Below are 19,501 nucleotides of genomic sequence, written 5' to 3'. Positions count from 1 at the left end.
GTGGGCTTGGCATTAACAAGGCACTATCCAGTTTCTGGGTCTCACTTCCTCCTGGAGGAGTGAATCATGAGAGCAGGGAGCAGCAATGAGTCCGCCAGAGACTGTTTAACCAAATCAAGTAGATTAGTCGACTTCTGTAGTTCATCAAACTCCTTTTATGGCCTCAACATTTCTGTGGGCTTATCTTCTCCCTGCACTCACCGCTGCGTCTACCATCCCACTGATCTCTAGCTCATTAGATCACCCACTTGTTCATTTGGACCATTGTTGCCCTCCCAATTCCCTCTCTCTCCATTTTACATCCTTCTATTTATTCAGACCATCCCTTTATTCCCTCTCTGCTCCCTTCATGTGTCTCACTGTGGGTTGAGGGACAGAAACTGCTCGAGGCTGAAGGTGTCTTTCTCCTCAGGGTGCACCGGATCCCACCAGCGGCCGGGAAAGTGGACCCCAGGGTGGTGCTGTGCGAGCTTGGCCACATACCAAGTGTATGTCATCATCTAGGAAGAGAAAAGAGTACCACCAGCTAAGTGCAAATCTTTATATCCTGCTGATAAGCGGTTGAAGAAGTACCAGTGTACAACTCACTTAAAGTGAAATATTTCTCTACTGTTTCAGGGGCATTTACTACATTTAAATTACTGAAGGAGTTTTTCTTTTGTCTAAAGTTAGAGGCTTCTTTATCTTCACATTGCTGGCATCAAGCCCTTTATCATTGTGACTGATAAAGAGATGTGCAAACTCATGATGTACATACTGACCAGTAACTAATTCAGAAAATCTACGTGACTTAAATGTAATTTATGAAGTTTTAAATTCATTTCAGTCAGTTATCATAAAGCTAAGGTACATTGTCATTTTGCACAAAATATCACATACCAAACAAATTGTGATTTTCTTCAGTCTCTCTTTATTTTTTGTATTTTAAAAAAAAAAGTCAGTTTAAATCAGAGTCTTTCTGACCACTGATTATTTGTATTTTGTATCCAACTTTGTAATACTAAATGATCCATTTGTGGCCCTGAAATTAGTGTACCGCCTTAAAAAAAAAAAAACTCCAAGGAGAACAGCTCGAGACTGAACACAGAAAACAGAGTAGAACTTAAAGGTCTAACCTCCTGATCGACCAGGCGGACATCGGGTCGTACCCCCTGGCAGTAGTGTAAGTAACGCAGAGAGTTTCCGGGCAGGTCTCCTCTGGTCAGGATGATCGAGTCTGCTGGGACGGAGGCCAGAAGCTCCCTGCCGAACCTCTCCACCACACTGTTACTGCTCTGATCACACTCCCTAGGATCACGAGCACACATGCAATCACACTTCATAATATCAAAACACAAGTTGTGTTTACTAGCATTTAAAAGTGTCTGAGCACATCCTTACCCCTGTTTAGACATGTGTGTGATGTGTACAGCTGTGTATATGCGAGTGTTTGTAGGTATGCTTTCAAGGTGCTCTGAGGGTAAGTTGTCAGTGCCCCCGCCCCTTCCCCTCTGCAGAGCACTCTGGCTGCCTATCTAATTGTGGAGAGACAGGTGTGATGGGTCTGACAGCACAGGCCATGCTCTCCCCTTGATCAAAGCCGCTCAGTGATGGCTGTCTGGCACTCCCCAGCGCTACGCTGGTGTAATCTGCCTTCTCGGACAGCTAACATCTCAGACTGAGCTCTGTGAGTGGAATCTATGTGCTAACCGTGCCTCTCTTTAGCCCCTACCATGGAGTGAGCAGAGAAAAACCTGACATGTGGAGTTCAGACCTGCAGTATGAAGCACAGGGGAGAAACAAATCGGGTTGACTCAGAAAAAACTTGCACATGAGGATTTTAGAAGGAACTCGAAGAGGGGAGTTTTTATTTCACTTAGACTTTACAAAGCAGAAGTATTTAACTTCGTACTTCACTGAAAAGAAACTCTAAAACAAGAGCCGCCTGACACAAAAACACTATTAGAGGCTGGACTCACTAATAGCCTGTAGAAGTGCAACACAATGCAGCTACAATAATTATGTCTACTGTGATCAAAATCTTTGCTGTTGTACAATTAGTTTTATAATTGTCTGCAAATTTGGATGTTACAAAGCTGAATTTACATCTCAGCCTGAACAAAATAGGGGCATTTAACTACAAATCTACAAGAGTGGAAATGGAACTATAAGGATTTTTACTTTATACTCCACAGCACTGGATTTGAAATGAAACAATGAGAGCAAGTTTAGAATGCTGACTTAGCTTCACTTTGACAGCTTCTTCATTCACATGGAATGAAAATCTTTGCCAAGGGCAAAACGGACAATGAGTCTGACAACAGCAACTCAACAAATCTAAAAGCTTCAAGTCAGCATTTTAATCTCATAATCATTGTTTCATTTGAAACCCAATGTGGTGTTTCAGACTCAAACAATGAAAAGCATGTGACCATATTGCCCTGCTATTTATTGACTGCACTGTATGTTTTCATCACATCCAACAACAGCAAGTTTGTTATTGAGTACAGTGCTCACCTGTGATTGGTGCGCACCATATGTGCCAGCAGAGCTACAGTGAGAAGCCAGCCTGTGGTCTTCCACACCCCCCCATGGCCGAGCCTCCTCTCCAGCTCAGTGTGAGTCCGGCTCAAGCCGAGGCCTGCCAGCACACACACCGCAGCGTCACTCTGGAGCCAGAAACGCTCAACCTGCAGGAAGTTATCGCACACATATGCACACAAACAAACACACACATGCACAACAGTGTTTCCAATAGTTTTATTGTGTGTGGTTGGGTTTATTGATGATCCCTACCAGCATCAGCATCAATGTATGCAAAGTTCACAATTATTAGGTAAATTGTATTAATTTTTGTATTTTTTATTGTCTCAGTCAATTCAAAATGCTTCTGAACCTCAAATCTGAATGTTTAACAAAAGAAAAGTGAGTCTGTTTTCCTCTTGGGAATCTATGTAAGTGTGCACAATTATTAGGTAACTAAAGTACAAAAACAATACTTCTAGTTAGTTTAACGAATAAGTTATACAAACAGACAAATAATTTCTTGCCTTTCATAAATATTCAGTGACCATTACAGCCATTCTCCTTTGCAACAACTGCCATGAGCCTTCCTACCATGGAGTCTGTCACTTTCTTGACCTCTTCATGCAGTGAACACCTTTTACTGAAGCAGCAACTATAGCCTTCCAGACACTGTTCAAAGAAGTATGTTGTCTTTCCTAACCATACATGTCATGTTTAAGAAGGGCGCAACAGAATTCAAGTCAGGTGAGGAAGGGGGCCATGTCATTATTAATTCATCTTTGATGACCTTGTTGTAGAGCCAAGCAGTGAAGCATTTAGATGCATGTGGTGGAGAACTGTCCTCCATAAAGATCATAGCCTTTCTGAATGCCATGGACTTCTCAGCGCTTCTGGAAAGTATCCTCCATAGACTGGCAGTGGGTTTGGTGGTTGATTTTCAGTCCATCTTCAACTCAAAAAGCTCCAACAAGCTAATCAATAATGAATGTATCTCATACCACAACCGCTCCTCCACCTTGTTGTCGCCTCACTGGAAGTGGTGACCCGTTTCCTTTAGTGATCCAACCAGAGGCACAACCATCTCCATCAAGAGTCACTATCCATTCATTATTCACTATTCACTATTCCATTCCATTCACACCTTTTAAAAATCTGTCTTCAGGAATTAACTGGACTGGTCCTGAAGATTCAACTTGAGAATCTCACTGTAGCGGTTGTGTTTCAGCCGTCCTTACGTTGGCCACGTGTCTGAGCGCTTCACTCCTTGTACCTCGCCACATTCTAGGCAGGTTTCAGTTCAGTTCACTAATTCAACAGGCATCATAAAATCGAACAGTGATTTCAGTTTTAGGAATCAGTCCAGCAGGCACTGAGGGAGGACTAATAGTCACTAGGTACAAGTAGGAACAACAGGTATTGTTAAGTTGTCAAGCTGTGCATTGGATGGATTATTAATGACAGTAATAGAAGAAAATTTTGATATGACTACCTTGATTAACAAATTAATTTCAGAGAGATGACATAAATTCTCAGTATAGTGATTTTTGCAATACTCTGCTCCATTGTTAAAACCTCAGTAAAACAAGCATGTTGGTGGATATGCTGGTCTTCACTGACTGGTTAGGGAAAATTTAATCTTGTCCTCCATGGACATTTGTGGACAGAAACAAGGCAACACTTCTGTTTAATATCCGGCAAGGTTCAAGGTAAAGTCACATCCAATTTTTCTCACGTCTCTTGTAGTTAATATTATCTATTAACTGAGAAGTTTCTGAGCATTTTTTACAAAATATATAAATTCACAACAAAACATTTAATTTTTTTGTGGTCACACATCGAGAGTCCAGCTATTTCAAGAGAGGCTATTCATCTCAAAGGCAATTTTAGTTTTCCACATCAAGTAAAAGTGTTTTTTGGCCTGTTTAACCTGATGTAATGAAGCTGCCTAATAATTATGCACATCTTAATATAAGGTGTTAATCCTTTTAGGCCACATCCTCTCTCAGTACACCCATATTTACCATTTAAAAAAAGCATTAAATTCAGTAAGTTTTCAAGTTTATATAGTTTGGAGTTGGAAAATGTGCATAGAAATAGTGATAAGATCAGAACACTCAATAATACCTGTATGCAGAGTATAATTTGATACAAAGCACACATTTTGAACAACTGCAGAAAAATGAAAACAAGAATATCTAAAAGTCATGTAGCTCACCACTCCAAGCAGCAAGGGTCTGCTGATGTCCAGGTTAGCTCTCCAAGCAAAAAACAGTGAGTAGACCACCAGCATGGCAGTCAACAGCCAGGACACTGAGCAGCAAGTCCTAAGACAGGAGACCTCCAGTTTATTAACATCATTATTATTTTACAGGTATTATACTCAGCTTCACTTACTGAGTATTTTGCTTTGTATTCCTGACTGCTATTTCCATATATTTAGTCTAATGTATTACTTTGTCTGTTTACTCTATTAAAATATACTTGTTTTGAATAAGTCTGTAAAAATATTAATGCAGGGATGGAGATCACAAGCCTGAGAGAAAATGTATGTGCCAGCCAGCTAAGAGGTGCATGATTGATTTTCTAATGCTGACTGAGTCATAATGAGCTGGTGCCAACCGCTGAATCACAAACTCATTACAGTACAGCTGTAAAATGTACTTATACACTAAAAAGAAAACACATTACCCTTATGGCAATAACAAATCATCATCTGAACCTGAAGAGACACTTTTAAGCCAGAATAAATTCTCCTGCCAAGAGATTGATTCGATGGTTTCCATCAGCTGGCCAGTCAAGCGGCCCTCGATTTATTTTTTCTTTATATTATGCACAATAGTTAAAAACTAAATGCTGATTTTTGACTAACAAAATGTAGCAAACAGTAGATAAATGAGCATTTACATAGTTTCCTTTTGGCATTCTATGAAATGACCTTGCTCTTTTTCATTTGTTTGTGTATGTAGCCAAGTTTATTAAAGTGCACCTCAGGAGAGGAGGAAGCAGGGAATAGCTTGTGCCCTGCAGAGCTCCAGGGCATCACTGGGCTTTATCAGCTTCACCCCACAGACCCCAGCTAAGGCACTACTGTAATGAATTACTGGATCACACTGCCACACTGCCACAAACACATACATACAAGCAGTGATTTACTTGCACACACAAACATGTTTTTGAAAATCCAAAATACACATCAACCCCTCTCGATCTGAATGTGGTGCGTCCTGACAGCTTGACAGTTAGGTGCCTCAGTGTTGTTTTGTCTTCTTTTTTTCTAAGATCAGCATTTTGTCAGTGGTTTTGTTCCTTGTCTCTTACTCCGGGGGATTAGATTTTTGGTTGAAGTGGCTGCTGAGATGTGTGTGTGTCAGAGTCTGGTGTGCTGCATGCCTGCGTCTTACTCATCCTACCTGTCCCACGAGGAGAGGACGACGCCTATTCCTGCCAGCACCAAAACAGGAGGTGAAAGTTCTGCCAGGCAGTGGTCCAGCTGGGCCCTGCAAACACAGAGATACATTTATGATGGACACCAAAGACAAGCTCAATTACCCTCCCTGCTACTGAACTCAAGGACAGCAATTATTAAATGCCCTCCATGCCCTATCAAAACAAACTCCTTGGACTGTGCGCTCCTCCTTTCAATCGGATTGACAGATACGAATGACTGTGTCATCCACCCCCCGCAGCCCCATCCTCTGCTCACAGCGCCTGTCAGTCACAGAGCGCTTGCTCAGAGCAGAGAGATAGTTTCCTGCCTCTTCCTTAATACCCATCTCTATTTGACAGCTTATTGAGTCTCTATATCTCCCAATGTACACTATGTGTGAATGTGCTCATGAGCGTGTGTTTGTGGGTGTGTGTGTCAGCTTCTCCAGCGGGTTTACGTCTCCACTGTGACATGCCTGTCATGTTTGCCTCTCTTCCCCATCTTGAAGGTGTGCCTGTCCATCAAGCAGCAGGGGTGATGGGAAGGGGTGGGTGCCTGGTAGTGGGGGGTCTTAAGACGCACATGCACCCCCATCCCGTCAGCTGGAGAAAGATACCAGGAGTACGATGACTGTGGTGGTGGTGGTGCTGGTAGTGGGGAGCAAGGCAGGGAATTGGGTGGGAGGGGTGCGTGTGGTGGTGGTGGGGGGTGCTAGAGTGGAAAAATACAATTTCTCCAGCTCTATTGCAGTGTCTGTCATCACAGCTTGTCACGCTTAAACACCAGAGCTGAGTGATCATTTCAAACTGCTGGAGAAACAGAACACAGCGATTTGGCCCTCTAAGCAGGTTCAGTTCTGCTTTGATGGGAGAGAGTGGAATGGGAAGAACAAAAGCTGCTAGGGAGAGGAAAGAGATGGGCTCTACAAATGACTCTGGGCTCTCATAGCAGATTGGTGTGTCTGTGGTTAAACCTGTGTAAACCACCATAACCATCGCAAAGAGTGGTGGGGCCTCCATCTCTAGACCCATATGTGCCCTCAGATCAAATCCCTCCGGTTTACTCTACTGTTCCTTCTTACTCTGTCTTAGAACGCACTGTCTACATAAAAAATAAATGCTATACTCAAATATAGTGGACAATTAGTCAAACAGAACAAATAAATACAGTTTTGGTGACCACTTATTGCATTTAGTTATATGTCAAGGATAAATGCCCGATATACTGTTTCCACCTTTGCACAAGTGAATTTGCTGTTTGTCTTTGTTTTGTGACACTGTAATTTGAATATCTTGGTTTTGAGAGTGTTGGATGCACACATCAGGTAATATGAATTCACTACTTTGGGTTCTGGGAGACTAATGGTCTCATTTTGTGCTATTTCATGACATCTATATGTTGTAAACAATCAGTTACTTGGAAACTATTCAATAGATTAACTGAAAATAAAATTACATTATTTTAAAAATGTGGCATAAATCAGACGAGGAAGATGTCATGTCATTTTAAAGAGCTGAGACTAATAAATGTATATTGTGAAGCTAAAATATGAATTTAGAAACTAACTGTGTTAGTAGTTTACACAAACTTACTGTAACATTGTGGTCAGGTTCACAGAGCCTTCTGTCTTTGCCTGCAAAACCAAGAACAGTACAACTAAAAACATTAGTATGCAAGATAAGATGAGCCAACAGAGCACAGAGTGAGTGTAAATACAGTGCGTCAGTTTATATATAAGATATTATATATTAAGATAAGCAGCACGTACGAGACTGAATGTGCCATATTCACTCCTTAGCAGGTGGATCAGCAGTCCTGACAGGGTGGTCTGGTCCCCCCAGCTCCAGCGGGCTGTGTTGAGGTAGGATGAGATGGGCAGGTAGATATACGGCAGAAAACCAGCGAGGAAACACAATCCCAAAGACAAAAGGCCATGAAAAGACAGCTCCTGTTTAAATTGCATGGAAAAGATGTTGTCGGTGTTATATTCTACGTGGATGTATTGCTGACCAACACTCAAAGTATTTTGGAAAGTACATACAGTATAGATGGCAATGTATAAAGATGTGTAGACTAATGGAAACCCACTATATGTGCCTATATAGGAACATACAGTTCCTATGTCATTCTCTTTAATAATAGGCCATTTTTCATAGTAACACTAATATTAAACTACTCATTGCTGAGAAAACTGTGATTCTAACCCTGTAGTTGACATAGAAGCAACATCTTTTTACAGCAGTTTCTTATTTTTTCCATCAGAAAAAATGCTCCCAGACTCTTCATCTTGCAGAAACCACTTCCATTTATGTACTTTAAGAAGTATTCAGACATATTTCTATTTTACTGTCTGTAAGTGCAGAGTGTGCCTCATTTCATGAAGCCCCAGGACTTACCTTCTGAGAGTAGAGTCGATAAAGGACCCAGGGAATGATGACCAATACATACAGCACCAGGGTGTGCTGGTTACAGAGGCCCAAGCCGCTGCATAATGCGCCCCAGTGTGCAATCTGACAGGGACATTAAACAGTGCAGCGTGACTTCAAGTATATTAAACATATGAGGAATGACGACAGTAAAGATGCAAGTTTCCAGTTAGCATGTCGATGTGTTGCACTGAGTTACCTTCCTCCTCTGCGTGGCGCTTTCAGCACAATGGAAGCTGGCGGTCAAGAAGAAGAGAAGGCCAACAAAAAGGTTGTTGAGGGTGAAGACCTCTGCCACCATGGACCACTGCCAGCTGAGTCTGGACACAGCAAACAGCCCTCCAGCCAGAACTGCTCCAGGACCAGGACCTGCCAACCTGACAGTGTAGGAGGAGAGGGTTTTCTATTTTACACCGCTTTAGAAAAATCTGTGATTTCATACACAAACCCAGAGATATCTTGTGTATTTTTTTTAAGCGTTTACAATACAACCAAAATGCTCTCGTATCTTTGAAGAAATGTACAAATATCACTATTTGGTTGCTGCAATCATAAGAAATCACATTTTTTACACCAAAGTGAATCTAAAAACACAAGTTTAAATAGACTAGATTCAGTGTTTTTTTTTTCTTAGCCAGTTTTAAAGGCTAGAGAACTTCTAATTGCTTTTTTTGACATTTTATTTGATCCGAGTTACACTGCACCGACACAGAAAAGCAAAAAAAACAAAGTCAGCAGCTTCACAAAACATTAAAATTTTGCAGTCAAAAAAGCCACCACTTTGCTCAGACAAATTTGGGCACCTATTATAATCTTCCCTTTACCCAAGTTTGCTTCTCGGACAAGACCTTGAAAAACACTCTCAGTGATTTGGGGTAATTCACATATCATGAGAACTCCCTCCCCAGCAGCCGGTTGATCTCGAGCAGACTGGCACGGAAACCACAGCGGTAGAGATAGCACTTTATCCTCAGCTTCTTAAATATAATGTGTGCACAAAAGTTTTCCCCTTCCTCCTCTCCTGTACTGTCTCCATCTCCTTTGCAGTAATTGAAGCAAACTTGGGATAATCTGTCATACGCTAAGACCCACCACTTACCAAAATGAGAGACAGAGGGGGAGAGAGAGAGAGAGAGGCGACAAATGATGGGGAGAAGGGAGAGAAAAGGAAAATAGTGCAGAGAAGTGTGCGTTAAAGGGGTGAGACAGTGTGCAGGATGTAGGATGAAATATAGAAAAAGGAAGAAAAAAGTTCAAGAAGAGAGAGGGGAAAGAAGAGAAAAGAAAAAAAAAAAAGCAGCCCAGTCCCCAGCATGCTGGCTCTGAAATATGAGCAGGCTCGACAATTAGGGAAGTCAGGCAGTATGGCCCTTTCCGCCATTGTGTGGAGTGGCTTAGAGTCCTCATCAGCCTATCAGCTAACTGACAGGCAGAGAGCTGCTCTATTCAGCACCGCAGATACAAGCTGCAGGCCAAACGGCTGCCAGGTCCCTTATGACCCCACAATCCCTTGCCGGTGACAGCTTCAAGCTCCATAGCAAATTAGGCGCTCTCACATTACAATCGCAGAAGACAGATTCCATTAACGGTATCTGAAATTGAGTAGAGAGCAGGCCCGTTATCAGACCTGACTCATAAGCACCGCCATTAATCACAAGGCATGATACCATTTATACATTTCCAGCTCTCTGCCTGCCGCTGTGATAGTCAGCCACAAAAGGCCTGATGAGACTTAGGCTAGGGGAACAATGGAGCTTTCTGAGGAAAGCGCGGTAAATCAGGAAAAAAAGGAGAGGGAGAGCGAGAGAAGGGTAGAAAAAAAAACTCTTGCTTGCTGACTACTTCCCCTTTTTTTCTTGGGTTTTCTCTCTCCTACTCTCCACTATTTTTCCTCTGTGTTCACTGTAAGGGAGGCTCGGTGAATGAGTATGTATATGTGTGTGTGTGTGCACTTAACGGGGGGTGGAGCGTCTAGGAGTGGGTCTTAATAAGAGATAGCAGCGTCTTTCTCGCTGCACCGCTCCAGGAATTAGTTGTAACTTGAAGGAAGGATGAAGAAGGGTGGTGGTGGGTGGGTGTTGGGGGGGCAGATGGGGACTTTTGTTGAGGTGCAGAGACCTCCTGCACCCATAATTTTACCTCCCTGCATGACAATTAACTCACAGCTCATACACCTAGCAGGGGGGTTGGCTGGGGGGTAACACAGGGTGCAGAACAGTCACGGGGGTCCACAGACGAGGTTATTACACCAAGTCTGTTCCTGCTTCTGAAGCTGATAGCCAGCATTCGTCACATATTCAAAGGCGCGCACGCACACACACACACACAACACGCACTCACTCCTGTTCTTTTAACTTCTTTATTCTCCCTGAGTGCCTGACAAATCTCTCTGTTAGAGCTTGTCAGTCCGTAAGAGCCCAGTGATGTGTGTACAGTGTAGGCCGTAAATGACCTGTCTGTCTGTGCAGGACCACCTGGGTCCCAGTCAGCCTCTCAGCCTCTCCACAGCTCATTCTCCAGGCTGGCTGCTCCCAGGGCGAGCGGATAAAGCAGGACACATTCTGACACCAGTGTGTCCGTGTTCCCCGTTATCACAACTCAATGCTGTGCAGGATGCTGCTGTGCTGAAATGTTGTGGCTCAGTGACAATGGCCCGGTTGAGACGTGGCAGGAGAATAACATGGCTGACAACGAGACTATTCTACCCTGAACTGATCCACCCCGCCAGAATGTGTGCGTCATCACTTGGGTAATTAACTCAGTGACAAATATTATGCTTGAAGCCTGAAACGAAGCACAAACTTGGAAATAATGTAAGTGGTTAAAAAAAGAAAATTACCCATGATTCAACTTTTAGCTGAAGTAATGGAATTGGTGAAAAAAACATTTAAGACAAAACAACACTGAACACATTTTCAAAGAATGATGAAAGGTAAATGAAAAATGAAACATGATAAAAATACAAGAGAGTCTGGTAAGCAAGGTCCCCTTCAAGGATACAACAAAAGCTCAGAATAATCACTTTGAAGTGTCAAAATGAGACCTGCCTCATTTATCCACTCAGTTCTACAGTATGGGCCAGAGACATGCCAACATCAGTCGTGTGTGCTAAATAACAGCACACAATAAGCCTACACCAGCACTCTGCACTGAATGAAGCTTCACAATGGAGCTGGCCAAGGGAGCCACTGTCACACACCACCCCGGGGAACAGACAATACCACAGCTGTGCCATCGCGGATCAGCACTGCACTGTTCTCTAACCGAGCGGTGGTTTGGGGAAGCAGTGCTGGAAAAGAATCACACATTCCTGAAGAGGGTAGAAAGCCCGAGAGAGGAGGTGGCCTGCTCGGGCTGAGGTTTCCAGCTGGCCAACGTTCACACCCTGGGGCTCCCCTCTGGCCAGGACACCGAGCAGGCTACTTAGCAGCTATTATATGACAAGGGTACGTGTCTGATGTGCTGCCTTGAAGTTTCAAAGCCAAACAGCAATTCATATACAAATGTTTAAATGATGAGGTGTGTCAGGAAATCAAACACTCAACTAAATCAAATGCTACCAAGTATTAGCAGGTCAACATACAGCATATGGCTGTGCAGCATTATCAAATAATGTCTTTCAGTGGAACAGCACCGTGAGAAAATGATCATAGCGTGTTGTCATTTTTAAAATTTATATTGTTTTTCAGTTGCGCTCAAGGAAGTTCAGTTTTCTCACCACATAAGAGCAAAAACAGGTATATAAAGTTTTCTGTGGCTCTGGAAAAGGTTCCCAATCCTAGAAAGGATGTTTTAAAAAAAAAAAAAAAAACTGGTTATTTTGGCCTAGGTTCTGACGCTCCAAATGTTTAACAGTCTACTTTACAAAAAGTGTGTGTGAAAATGGAAATAACCAGGAAGGGCTTAAAGAAAGATGTAATGAGTTGCATTCTGGGAAATGTAGAATTCAGGGTTTGGGGGTCTTGGTCTGTAATTGAGGCAAAGAAAAAGGATATTTCAGAATCAGTTGCTTTGATTCCGATGATTCATTGTAAATGTATTCATGAAAGTTTGGGGCCAAACTTTAAAGAAGTGTGATGCTCAATCACTGAAGACCCTCCTTAAATTTGAAATTTCAAGCAAACTGGATGAAAACTAGATGATAAGTTACAACATATTGTTAATTGTCTTCATTATCATATGTGTAATTAGGCATAAAATAACCATTCTGTTACATGTTGATATCAGAGAAACATTCTTATGAATATTTTAACATTGATTTCTGCCATATTACACTGCCTTTTAAAGAATAGATTGTTGATATAATTATATGACATTTTGAATGTTATTATTACTTCGGTCATAAGTTTTAATTTTCCTAATGTTTTGTGCGAAATTATCCTCTGAAAAAAAACAAATCACTAAGATATCATCAGATTATCAATATGGAGGAAAGAAAACGCTACAATATTATTAAAGTGTTGTCCATCCCTAATCCTGTATTTTTTACTGATTTTACGTTCAAAACTATGTATTTGGATATTTCACATTTAAAGCCACGGACTAAATTTCAGCCAATCACCAAACCAGGCTCTTCCTTGTTTCTCCTGCCTCATCCGGTGTGCGTAGCTGAGGCTGTCTGTTTGCACAGAGGAGGGTAAATAAGGGTCCCAGCTCTGCCGCTCAGACACCCCTCCTCCAGGAGAGCGCTCCAGAGCTACAAGTGCGTGTAAAATTAATCACCACAATTCTGCACAAACAATGCAGCCACTGACATGACAATTTCTCCCAGAATGCCATCTTAATCTCCACCCAACACACAAAAATTACAGGAAGAGGGGAAAAAAACAATTTACAAAAATCCTGTGTTTATGTAATTCACTGAATGCCATTTTTATTGCTGCTTTTTCCAACAAAGTCATTAGGCACACACCAGTGATACATAAATGTTGCTGTATAGATTCCATTAACTAATTCTGGGTGACTTGTAATTGCCGAGTCTGATCCGTCTCTGTGCCTGGTGCCTTATTAAGACTGCCTGTGGTGGGTGAGGAATGTAATATTGACGTCCGAGGCAGACACAATCTCAGGCCCACGGGCGAAAGGAATATTAAACTGGTACTGTATTCTGCTGTCTATCTAGCCCTCCTCCCTCCTCCTCTCTATCCCCATCCCGTAGCCAGTAATGAGGAAATAACATCTTCATTAGACATCTGTTTAACTGTATTAGAGGATGAGTCCTGGGGGAACCATTGGTCATGCTGAGGATGGGGGGAGTAAAAGAGGTCTGTTGGACTACAATATGACGGATGAGATAGTGCAGAATAGGAACAAAAGGTCCAGAGATTGGGGTCTTTTAAACAGACAAACTTAAAATTGTCTTCTACATTTTCAGAAGAAAACAGTGATGGGTGTATTCTCTATTGCCACTTGGGATGAAGATTTTATCCGTGCATAGCAGATGTGAGAAGGAGGGGCCGTCTTGCCACCTACAGGGAGAGGTGAAGACATCATCCAACAAAACAACTCTATTCAGCTGTTGCATAGAAATAAAACTACACAAACTGTTGCAAAAAACAACCCCCACACACATTGCTCCTGACCTGACCTCGACAAGATATACACAACCACACCCCTGTGGAAAAACAACCCACCTGAGCAAGAAGGAAAAGCGCCATCAGGACCATATGGTGGAGGTCCTTATAAGGAGCTGGGGATGCAGTACAAGGCAGGGGATGGCACCACGCCCACCCTCCCGTCCACTGAGGTATCAGATGTGCCACATGGGCCAGCTCTTGGCGGGGGAGCCTCTCGCAGGTGTGCATTTTCTTTCGAGGGCCGCCAGGGAAAAGGGAGGCCAGACACGTTTGGTGTGCTTCAACAGGCCTGTTACGTAATCATGTGATCACACCAAAAGTGCTGATGGCTGAGTGTTACGAGGTTGTTTTTCTGCTGCGATGGCTGTCAGCACGCTAACATGTCTGCTCCTGGTTTCTCAGGATAAGCTCAGGAATGGAGAGAGATTCCTCACAGGTAGCAGAGATTCAGAGCAGCTTTAGCAGATAAACTGTGAAACGAGAGAGCACAGAATACCGAGCTGTCTGGATTATCCCGCTATGAAGGGTGCATTCCTCCAGAGACTCATGGCTGAGGCCTTTAGCATTCCATGAGCCAAATGTTTCTTTCTGTGAACCTCCAACTGCAATCGATAGTAATTATCATTACGTCCACCATCCTCAAAGGCTTGTCAGGCCATGGTGTGAAAACATAACAAGACATGCAATTTGGCCATCAAACCATATGATCAAGCCCAGAGAACTGTAATTGACAAATCAAAGGGAGGCTAAAGTGCTACATTTAAACTTATGCAAGAGAGAGAAGTGGCTTCCAAGCCTATCAACTTACATTCCCCCACATTAAACACGGCAATCTGGCCGACTAATTTAAATTGATACATCAAAGGCTTGCCATGTTGGGTATATTCCAGATGAATTTCAAGGTCTTACAATTTATTATTTGAGAGAAACTGCCTTCAAGTACCCGTATTAACTTCAATATATTTTGCCATCTGAACATAATCACACAAAGCAATGATTTGTTTGGGTGGTGGTGGTGGTGGTGTGGGGGGGTCTACTTCAGAGCCGATGAGAACCTAAAAATAAGAAACGGTGGAAAAGTTTATGAGGGCCACAAAGGGACAAAAACAACAAAAGACATTTCAAAACTTAATTAAGTGGGGAAAAGACACAGGGAACTAGTGTCACGGCAAGGGCAGAGCAGATATGAGCAGGTATCAACTGGTCAGTTTTGGCATTTCATCTGAGGGAAAGGCCTGGCCTTTGTGGCATGACATCTATGCCAATATTCTCGATATGGTCAAAGCACTCAATGCCCTCCGTGCCAGAACCAAGAGGTAGGTCTTGACCAGCCAGAATCCCTCTCTCCATCCTCCCTCCCTCCTCACCTTTCCCCTCTCCACTAGCCCGTCACTAGGTCGTGTGTGCCAGCGGATCCACAACCTCACAGCTCATCCCAAACTAGGCCCTGAACAGATAATGACTAAAACCTTTTATGCTTATTTTTTCAAATTGAAAGCATAGATCATAAATTCACACTTAAGAGCTTATATGGTGTGAATGTGTGCTCTGGCTGAAGTCCTCGCTACCCATCAACCCTAGTTGAGGGGGTGGGTGTGGCTGTAGCTCTACATAATGACTTTTTACTTGACCATAATCCACAACTGGATCTAAATCCCCAGAGATTACAGGCAGGGCTACAGTGAACATGCACACTGGGAGCCAAATATCACCCAGACTGCATGGATATTTTCTGGTCTCAAAATAACTGTAAATGTCTAGCCAAGGGCTGAGTCCAATCCTCCAACTGAATGGCGGCTCATCAAATGCATTGAAATTAGGGTGGCAGTAGGGATGCACAGTCAAAATATCCTAAAGATGAGCGGTGCTTGTCCCCTTTGTTGCCCTCACTGTATTCTTTCCCCTGTCTTGTCTTGACTTGTGCAGAGTGGTTAAAGGTGGCAGGTTTTGATTCACTTCTAAGGTAACAATAATGCAGGGCAGTGTCTAAGGCTGATGCAGTCTGGGCTTAGCGCCAGTCCCCTGGAGAGCACTCCCTCCCCAGCTCCTGCCCTACTCCAGCAGGCCTGACCCTGTACCCTGACCTTCTCCAGACCGCCTGCCATTTAGCACACACTGGCCAAGCACACAGGAAGTCGGCCCAGCACTGCGCACCTGGGAACACACACAATTCCACTATCACTATCACTGGGTCCCCGGCACCTGCCAAGGTGTACAGCGGGAAGAAATTACATCATATTTAACAATTCCTATTCTGGAAGGAGTAAATTAGAAGTATATGACATGCTTGGAAATGCCCCAGTATGCACAAACTGTGACAAAAAGGTAAAATGTTGACACTAAGCTGCCATCAACAATGCAATGTGGAAAATTACTAAGATCAGCAAAAGGGTGATGTAAGGTAGTCCGGCCAACCATGCGAGATAAACACACAGACAAAGCAGGAAGGGGTAAAATACTCCTTACATGATGGGGTCAGCAGCAGGCGAAACTGCAGGGTGGTAGATGGCATTGCAGAGATGTAAACTGTGTTTATGACTGAGCGAGGGGAGAGGTGGTTGAAGAGAGGGGGGAGAGGGAGGAGCAGAGTTAGTGATCCTGTTCCTCTCAGACCCAGGAGGCAAGAAGGGGGAGATTAGAAATCGTGCCATGTCAGGATTGGGAGCATGCTGGGCAGTGGGGGGGCAGGAGAACCGGGACGTCAGAGCGGGGCTTGGAGGGCACGATAATTGTGATATACATACACATACACGCACACTCGCAATGGGTGGCTGATGGGTAAACAGGCAGGGTAGGGTGGTGGGAGGGAGCAGGGCGGCTGGGCTCTGCTCCTGAATACTGAACAGAGGATCAGGGACACCACTGCCTGTCAGTCTGGACCCAAAAATACCACTCTGTGTTCCAGACAGCATCAAGATGCAAAAAGTCAGTAGGGGAATGTTTAAAGACCCCCTCCACTCAAAAATGTCTTATTGTTTCCTCCATTGATGTGTGTTAGTCACAAAACGGCTTCACTGCCGAAGGGGTCAGGCTTTTCCTCATCTGAAATCTGAGTTTGAGACAGGTACTTCTGGAATCACATCTATTATAGAAGCCGACTGTGTGAATAAAGTGACACACTGTCTGATTCTATTTTCACTCAATCACTAGAATCAAAGCAAAGCAATGACACAAATACATTAAGAAACTGTAGAAACATATATGGGATATACATATATTTTTATTTGCCTACCTGCAGACAGTAATGCAGAGGCCACCACAAGCTGCAGCCCCCAAGAGGCTACTCATCAGGTTGACACTGTGGGCTGGAGAGAGCGATGGCAGCAGACACATAGCCAGGCGAGCTAGGAGGGTGAAGAGTGGGTATCCTGGAGGATGGGCCACCTTAAAGCGCAACGGTACAAAGAGAGATGTAAATCGTGAGACTTAATAGAGGATAAATTCACAGCACATAAACCTGATAATGTGTTGGAGGGGGCGGTAGGCTGAGATGAATAAATTGTGCATGTTATACTTTGGTTCGGTGACATCTATACTTTTTTACAGAGCCCATTAGCAAGGCAAATGTTGTAAAAAAGCTGCACATTTGTCGGCAGCGTTTCATACCTGTGTGGCAATTTCAGTTGCCCCTCTGCCCTCATTAGATGCCTGTAGTGACATGCTTTATAGCTGCAGAAATGGAGAAGAGTGAGACACGTCCCGTCTGGCCTGACCGCAAGCTCACTTTGCAATGATACCAAAGCCCTCCTCTCCCTCTCTTCCCCCCCTCCTCTTCTCGCTTCTTTTCCTCTGGCCTCTTCCCAAGGACAGTGCAGCTCCCTAGAGCCCATGGTAAAGCACGTGGTACTCGCCTGCCTCAGCCCTCCAAACCACCTCAGAGCCGCAGTCATTCTCGCCTGGGGGATCTCAGCAATCACAGCAATTAGCCGCTAAGTCTCCTCCACCCAGATAAGGGCTCAGTCATTAAACACAGACTCATTCCCTGGCACTGATAACATGAACCATGCAGGCAGGGAGAAGGGGCAGCTCTTCAAATGAACATAGAGCTGAAAGGTGAGAATGTGACTGCCTCACCAGTCACCTCAAACACAGCAAAGGTTCTACGGTTATTCTCAAGCATACAAACAACTTCACTTAAATTGAAGCGAGGAGGTGGGGATGGAGTGTACGTCAAAATAAGTCAAGGAGCAAATAAGAAATAGCAAATAAAAGCACAAAAGAAAAACTCCAGCAGACAGTTTGACAAAAGACAGAGTGGTGAACTCAATAGTAGCATCAGACAGATCGGTAACTCTACTAAAACGAGCATGTAGACGGACTGTGCGGCCGACAGGAGTGGACAGGCATGAAGCTACAGGACAGCTGAGGGAAACAGGCCACAGGGAGCAAAGGGAAGCAGAACTCTGGAGCTCTGGGGATCAGAAAGTGGGGCCAGCAGCCCGGGGACCAAGGATGGCCTGCGAGGCCCTGGGGAGGCCTGAAAGGCAGACAGGCAGGCCACACGGACTGCAGCACTAACGGCAGGATTACTGGCATAGTGACACCGACACAGCCTCCCTAAAAGGATCACAGCGGCGTAATAAACTTTATTAAATAATAAAACTTATTATAACTGTTAACCCGATTTAGTTCATTCTTCGCGGCTTACACACACACACAAAAAAGAGGGGTGGATATAATAAGCCTTATACCGTACATAAGGCAAAGCCTACAAAAGCCATCGCCTTACCATTGACTTTAATTGGATTTGAAAAACGGGTTGCAAATTATAGCATTCTCTACTTGCAACTTAGTAAAATAAGTGTATAGAAAAGAAGGGGAAAAAACCTGTGGACTGAAAGTAAATTAATCTGCTTTCTGCCCATGCTTAATTAAACTTCCTTAATGCTTATAAGAGTTAATGAGTGAATTGATTAAACAATACAGCTAATACTTACCCCCAGCTCACAAGCAGTGGTGATCAGCTCTCCTGTGGAAGAGAATAGGGGAGGAAATTAATGTAAACCCAATAATTATTATTAAGAGACAAGTCTGCTCCCAAAGTTTTCCCAAATCAAATACTTGCACTGGGGTTTTGCATTAATTTGCTAGGATCAAAACCTGCAAATCTTCCCAGTGTGACATTTCCTAAGCGGCACGCTCATTCTCTTCATCTTTCGCTTCTCCCCTGATGCCTCCCTCCCTTCTCCCGCACATACACACAGATATAAACACACACACACAAACCATTAGACTCCCTCTCCAATACTCTGTCACACAAAGACACACATATGCTGATCTGAGAATAATGCTACCAGTCCCATCCTCCCCATGCATGCATCAGGGTCCTTTCCCTTCCTCTTTCTTCTGCTCCTCTACGTGCCTCTCTGCTGCTCCCACACTGCCAGTGTCTCAGTGTCTCGTTTAGTCCGTTGGGCACAAACAGAAAGGCTACGTTGGTGACAGTCTCAGAATGAGGTAAGCTGTAAAAATAAGAGCCGGCTGCACAATTTTTTGACAAGCTCTGTGTGAGGCGCAGCACAAAGTGAAAAGAAAACCCCTAAAAGCTATTTGAGGAAGCTTTAATG

The 19,501-nt window shown here is 43.6% G+C and overlaps 1 protein-coding gene across 5 annotated transcripts in view; it reads right to left on the bottom strand.

The window, feature by feature from the left end:
- tmem260 (transmembrane protein 260) overlaps positions 1–19,501 on the bottom strand; it is a 28,710-nt gene that overhangs the window by 3,722 nt on the left and 5,487 nt on the right. For 4 of the 5 annotated variants that reach the window (XM_055006232.1, XM_035940725.2, XM_023293702.3 and 1 more), the window contains exons 2-12: positions 18,872–18,903; positions 17,167–17,318; positions 8,558–8,735; positions 8,329–8,442; positions 7,701–7,880; positions 7,525–7,565; positions 5,916–6,002; positions 4,721–4,829; positions 2,497–2,669; positions 1,116–1,287; positions 361–500 (exon numbers count right to left, since the gene is read on the bottom strand). In XM_055006232.1, the coding sequence (XP_054862207.1) occupies positions 361–500; positions 1,116–1,287; positions 2,497–2,669; positions 4,721–4,829; positions 5,916–6,002; positions 7,525–7,565; positions 7,701–7,880; positions 8,329–8,442; positions 8,558–8,735; positions 17,167–17,267 (1,295 nt within the window). In that variant the 5' untranslated portion in view covers positions 17,268–17,318; positions 18,872–18,903. Of the gene's footprint in view, positions 1–360; positions 501–1,115; positions 1,288–2,496; positions 2,670–4,720; positions 4,830–5,915; positions 6,003–7,524; positions 7,566–7,700; positions 7,881–8,328; positions 8,443–8,557; positions 8,736–13,991; positions 14,990–17,166; positions 17,319–18,871; positions 18,904–19,501 lie in introns of those variants that run through there. The other variant, XM_035940726.2, reaches the window with a different exon arrangement.

The sequence above is a fragment of the Amphiprion ocellaris genome, chromosome 20, assembly GCF_022539595.1.
Source record: "Amphiprion ocellaris isolate individual 3 ecotype Okinawa chromosome 20, ASM2253959v1, whole genome shotgun sequence".
Taxonomy (NCBI): domain Eukaryota; kingdom Metazoa; phylum Chordata; class Actinopteri; family Pomacentridae; genus Amphiprion; species Amphiprion ocellaris.
Note: the sequence above shows the minus strand (reverse complement) of the source record. Positions and strands in the feature narration are given on the sequence as shown.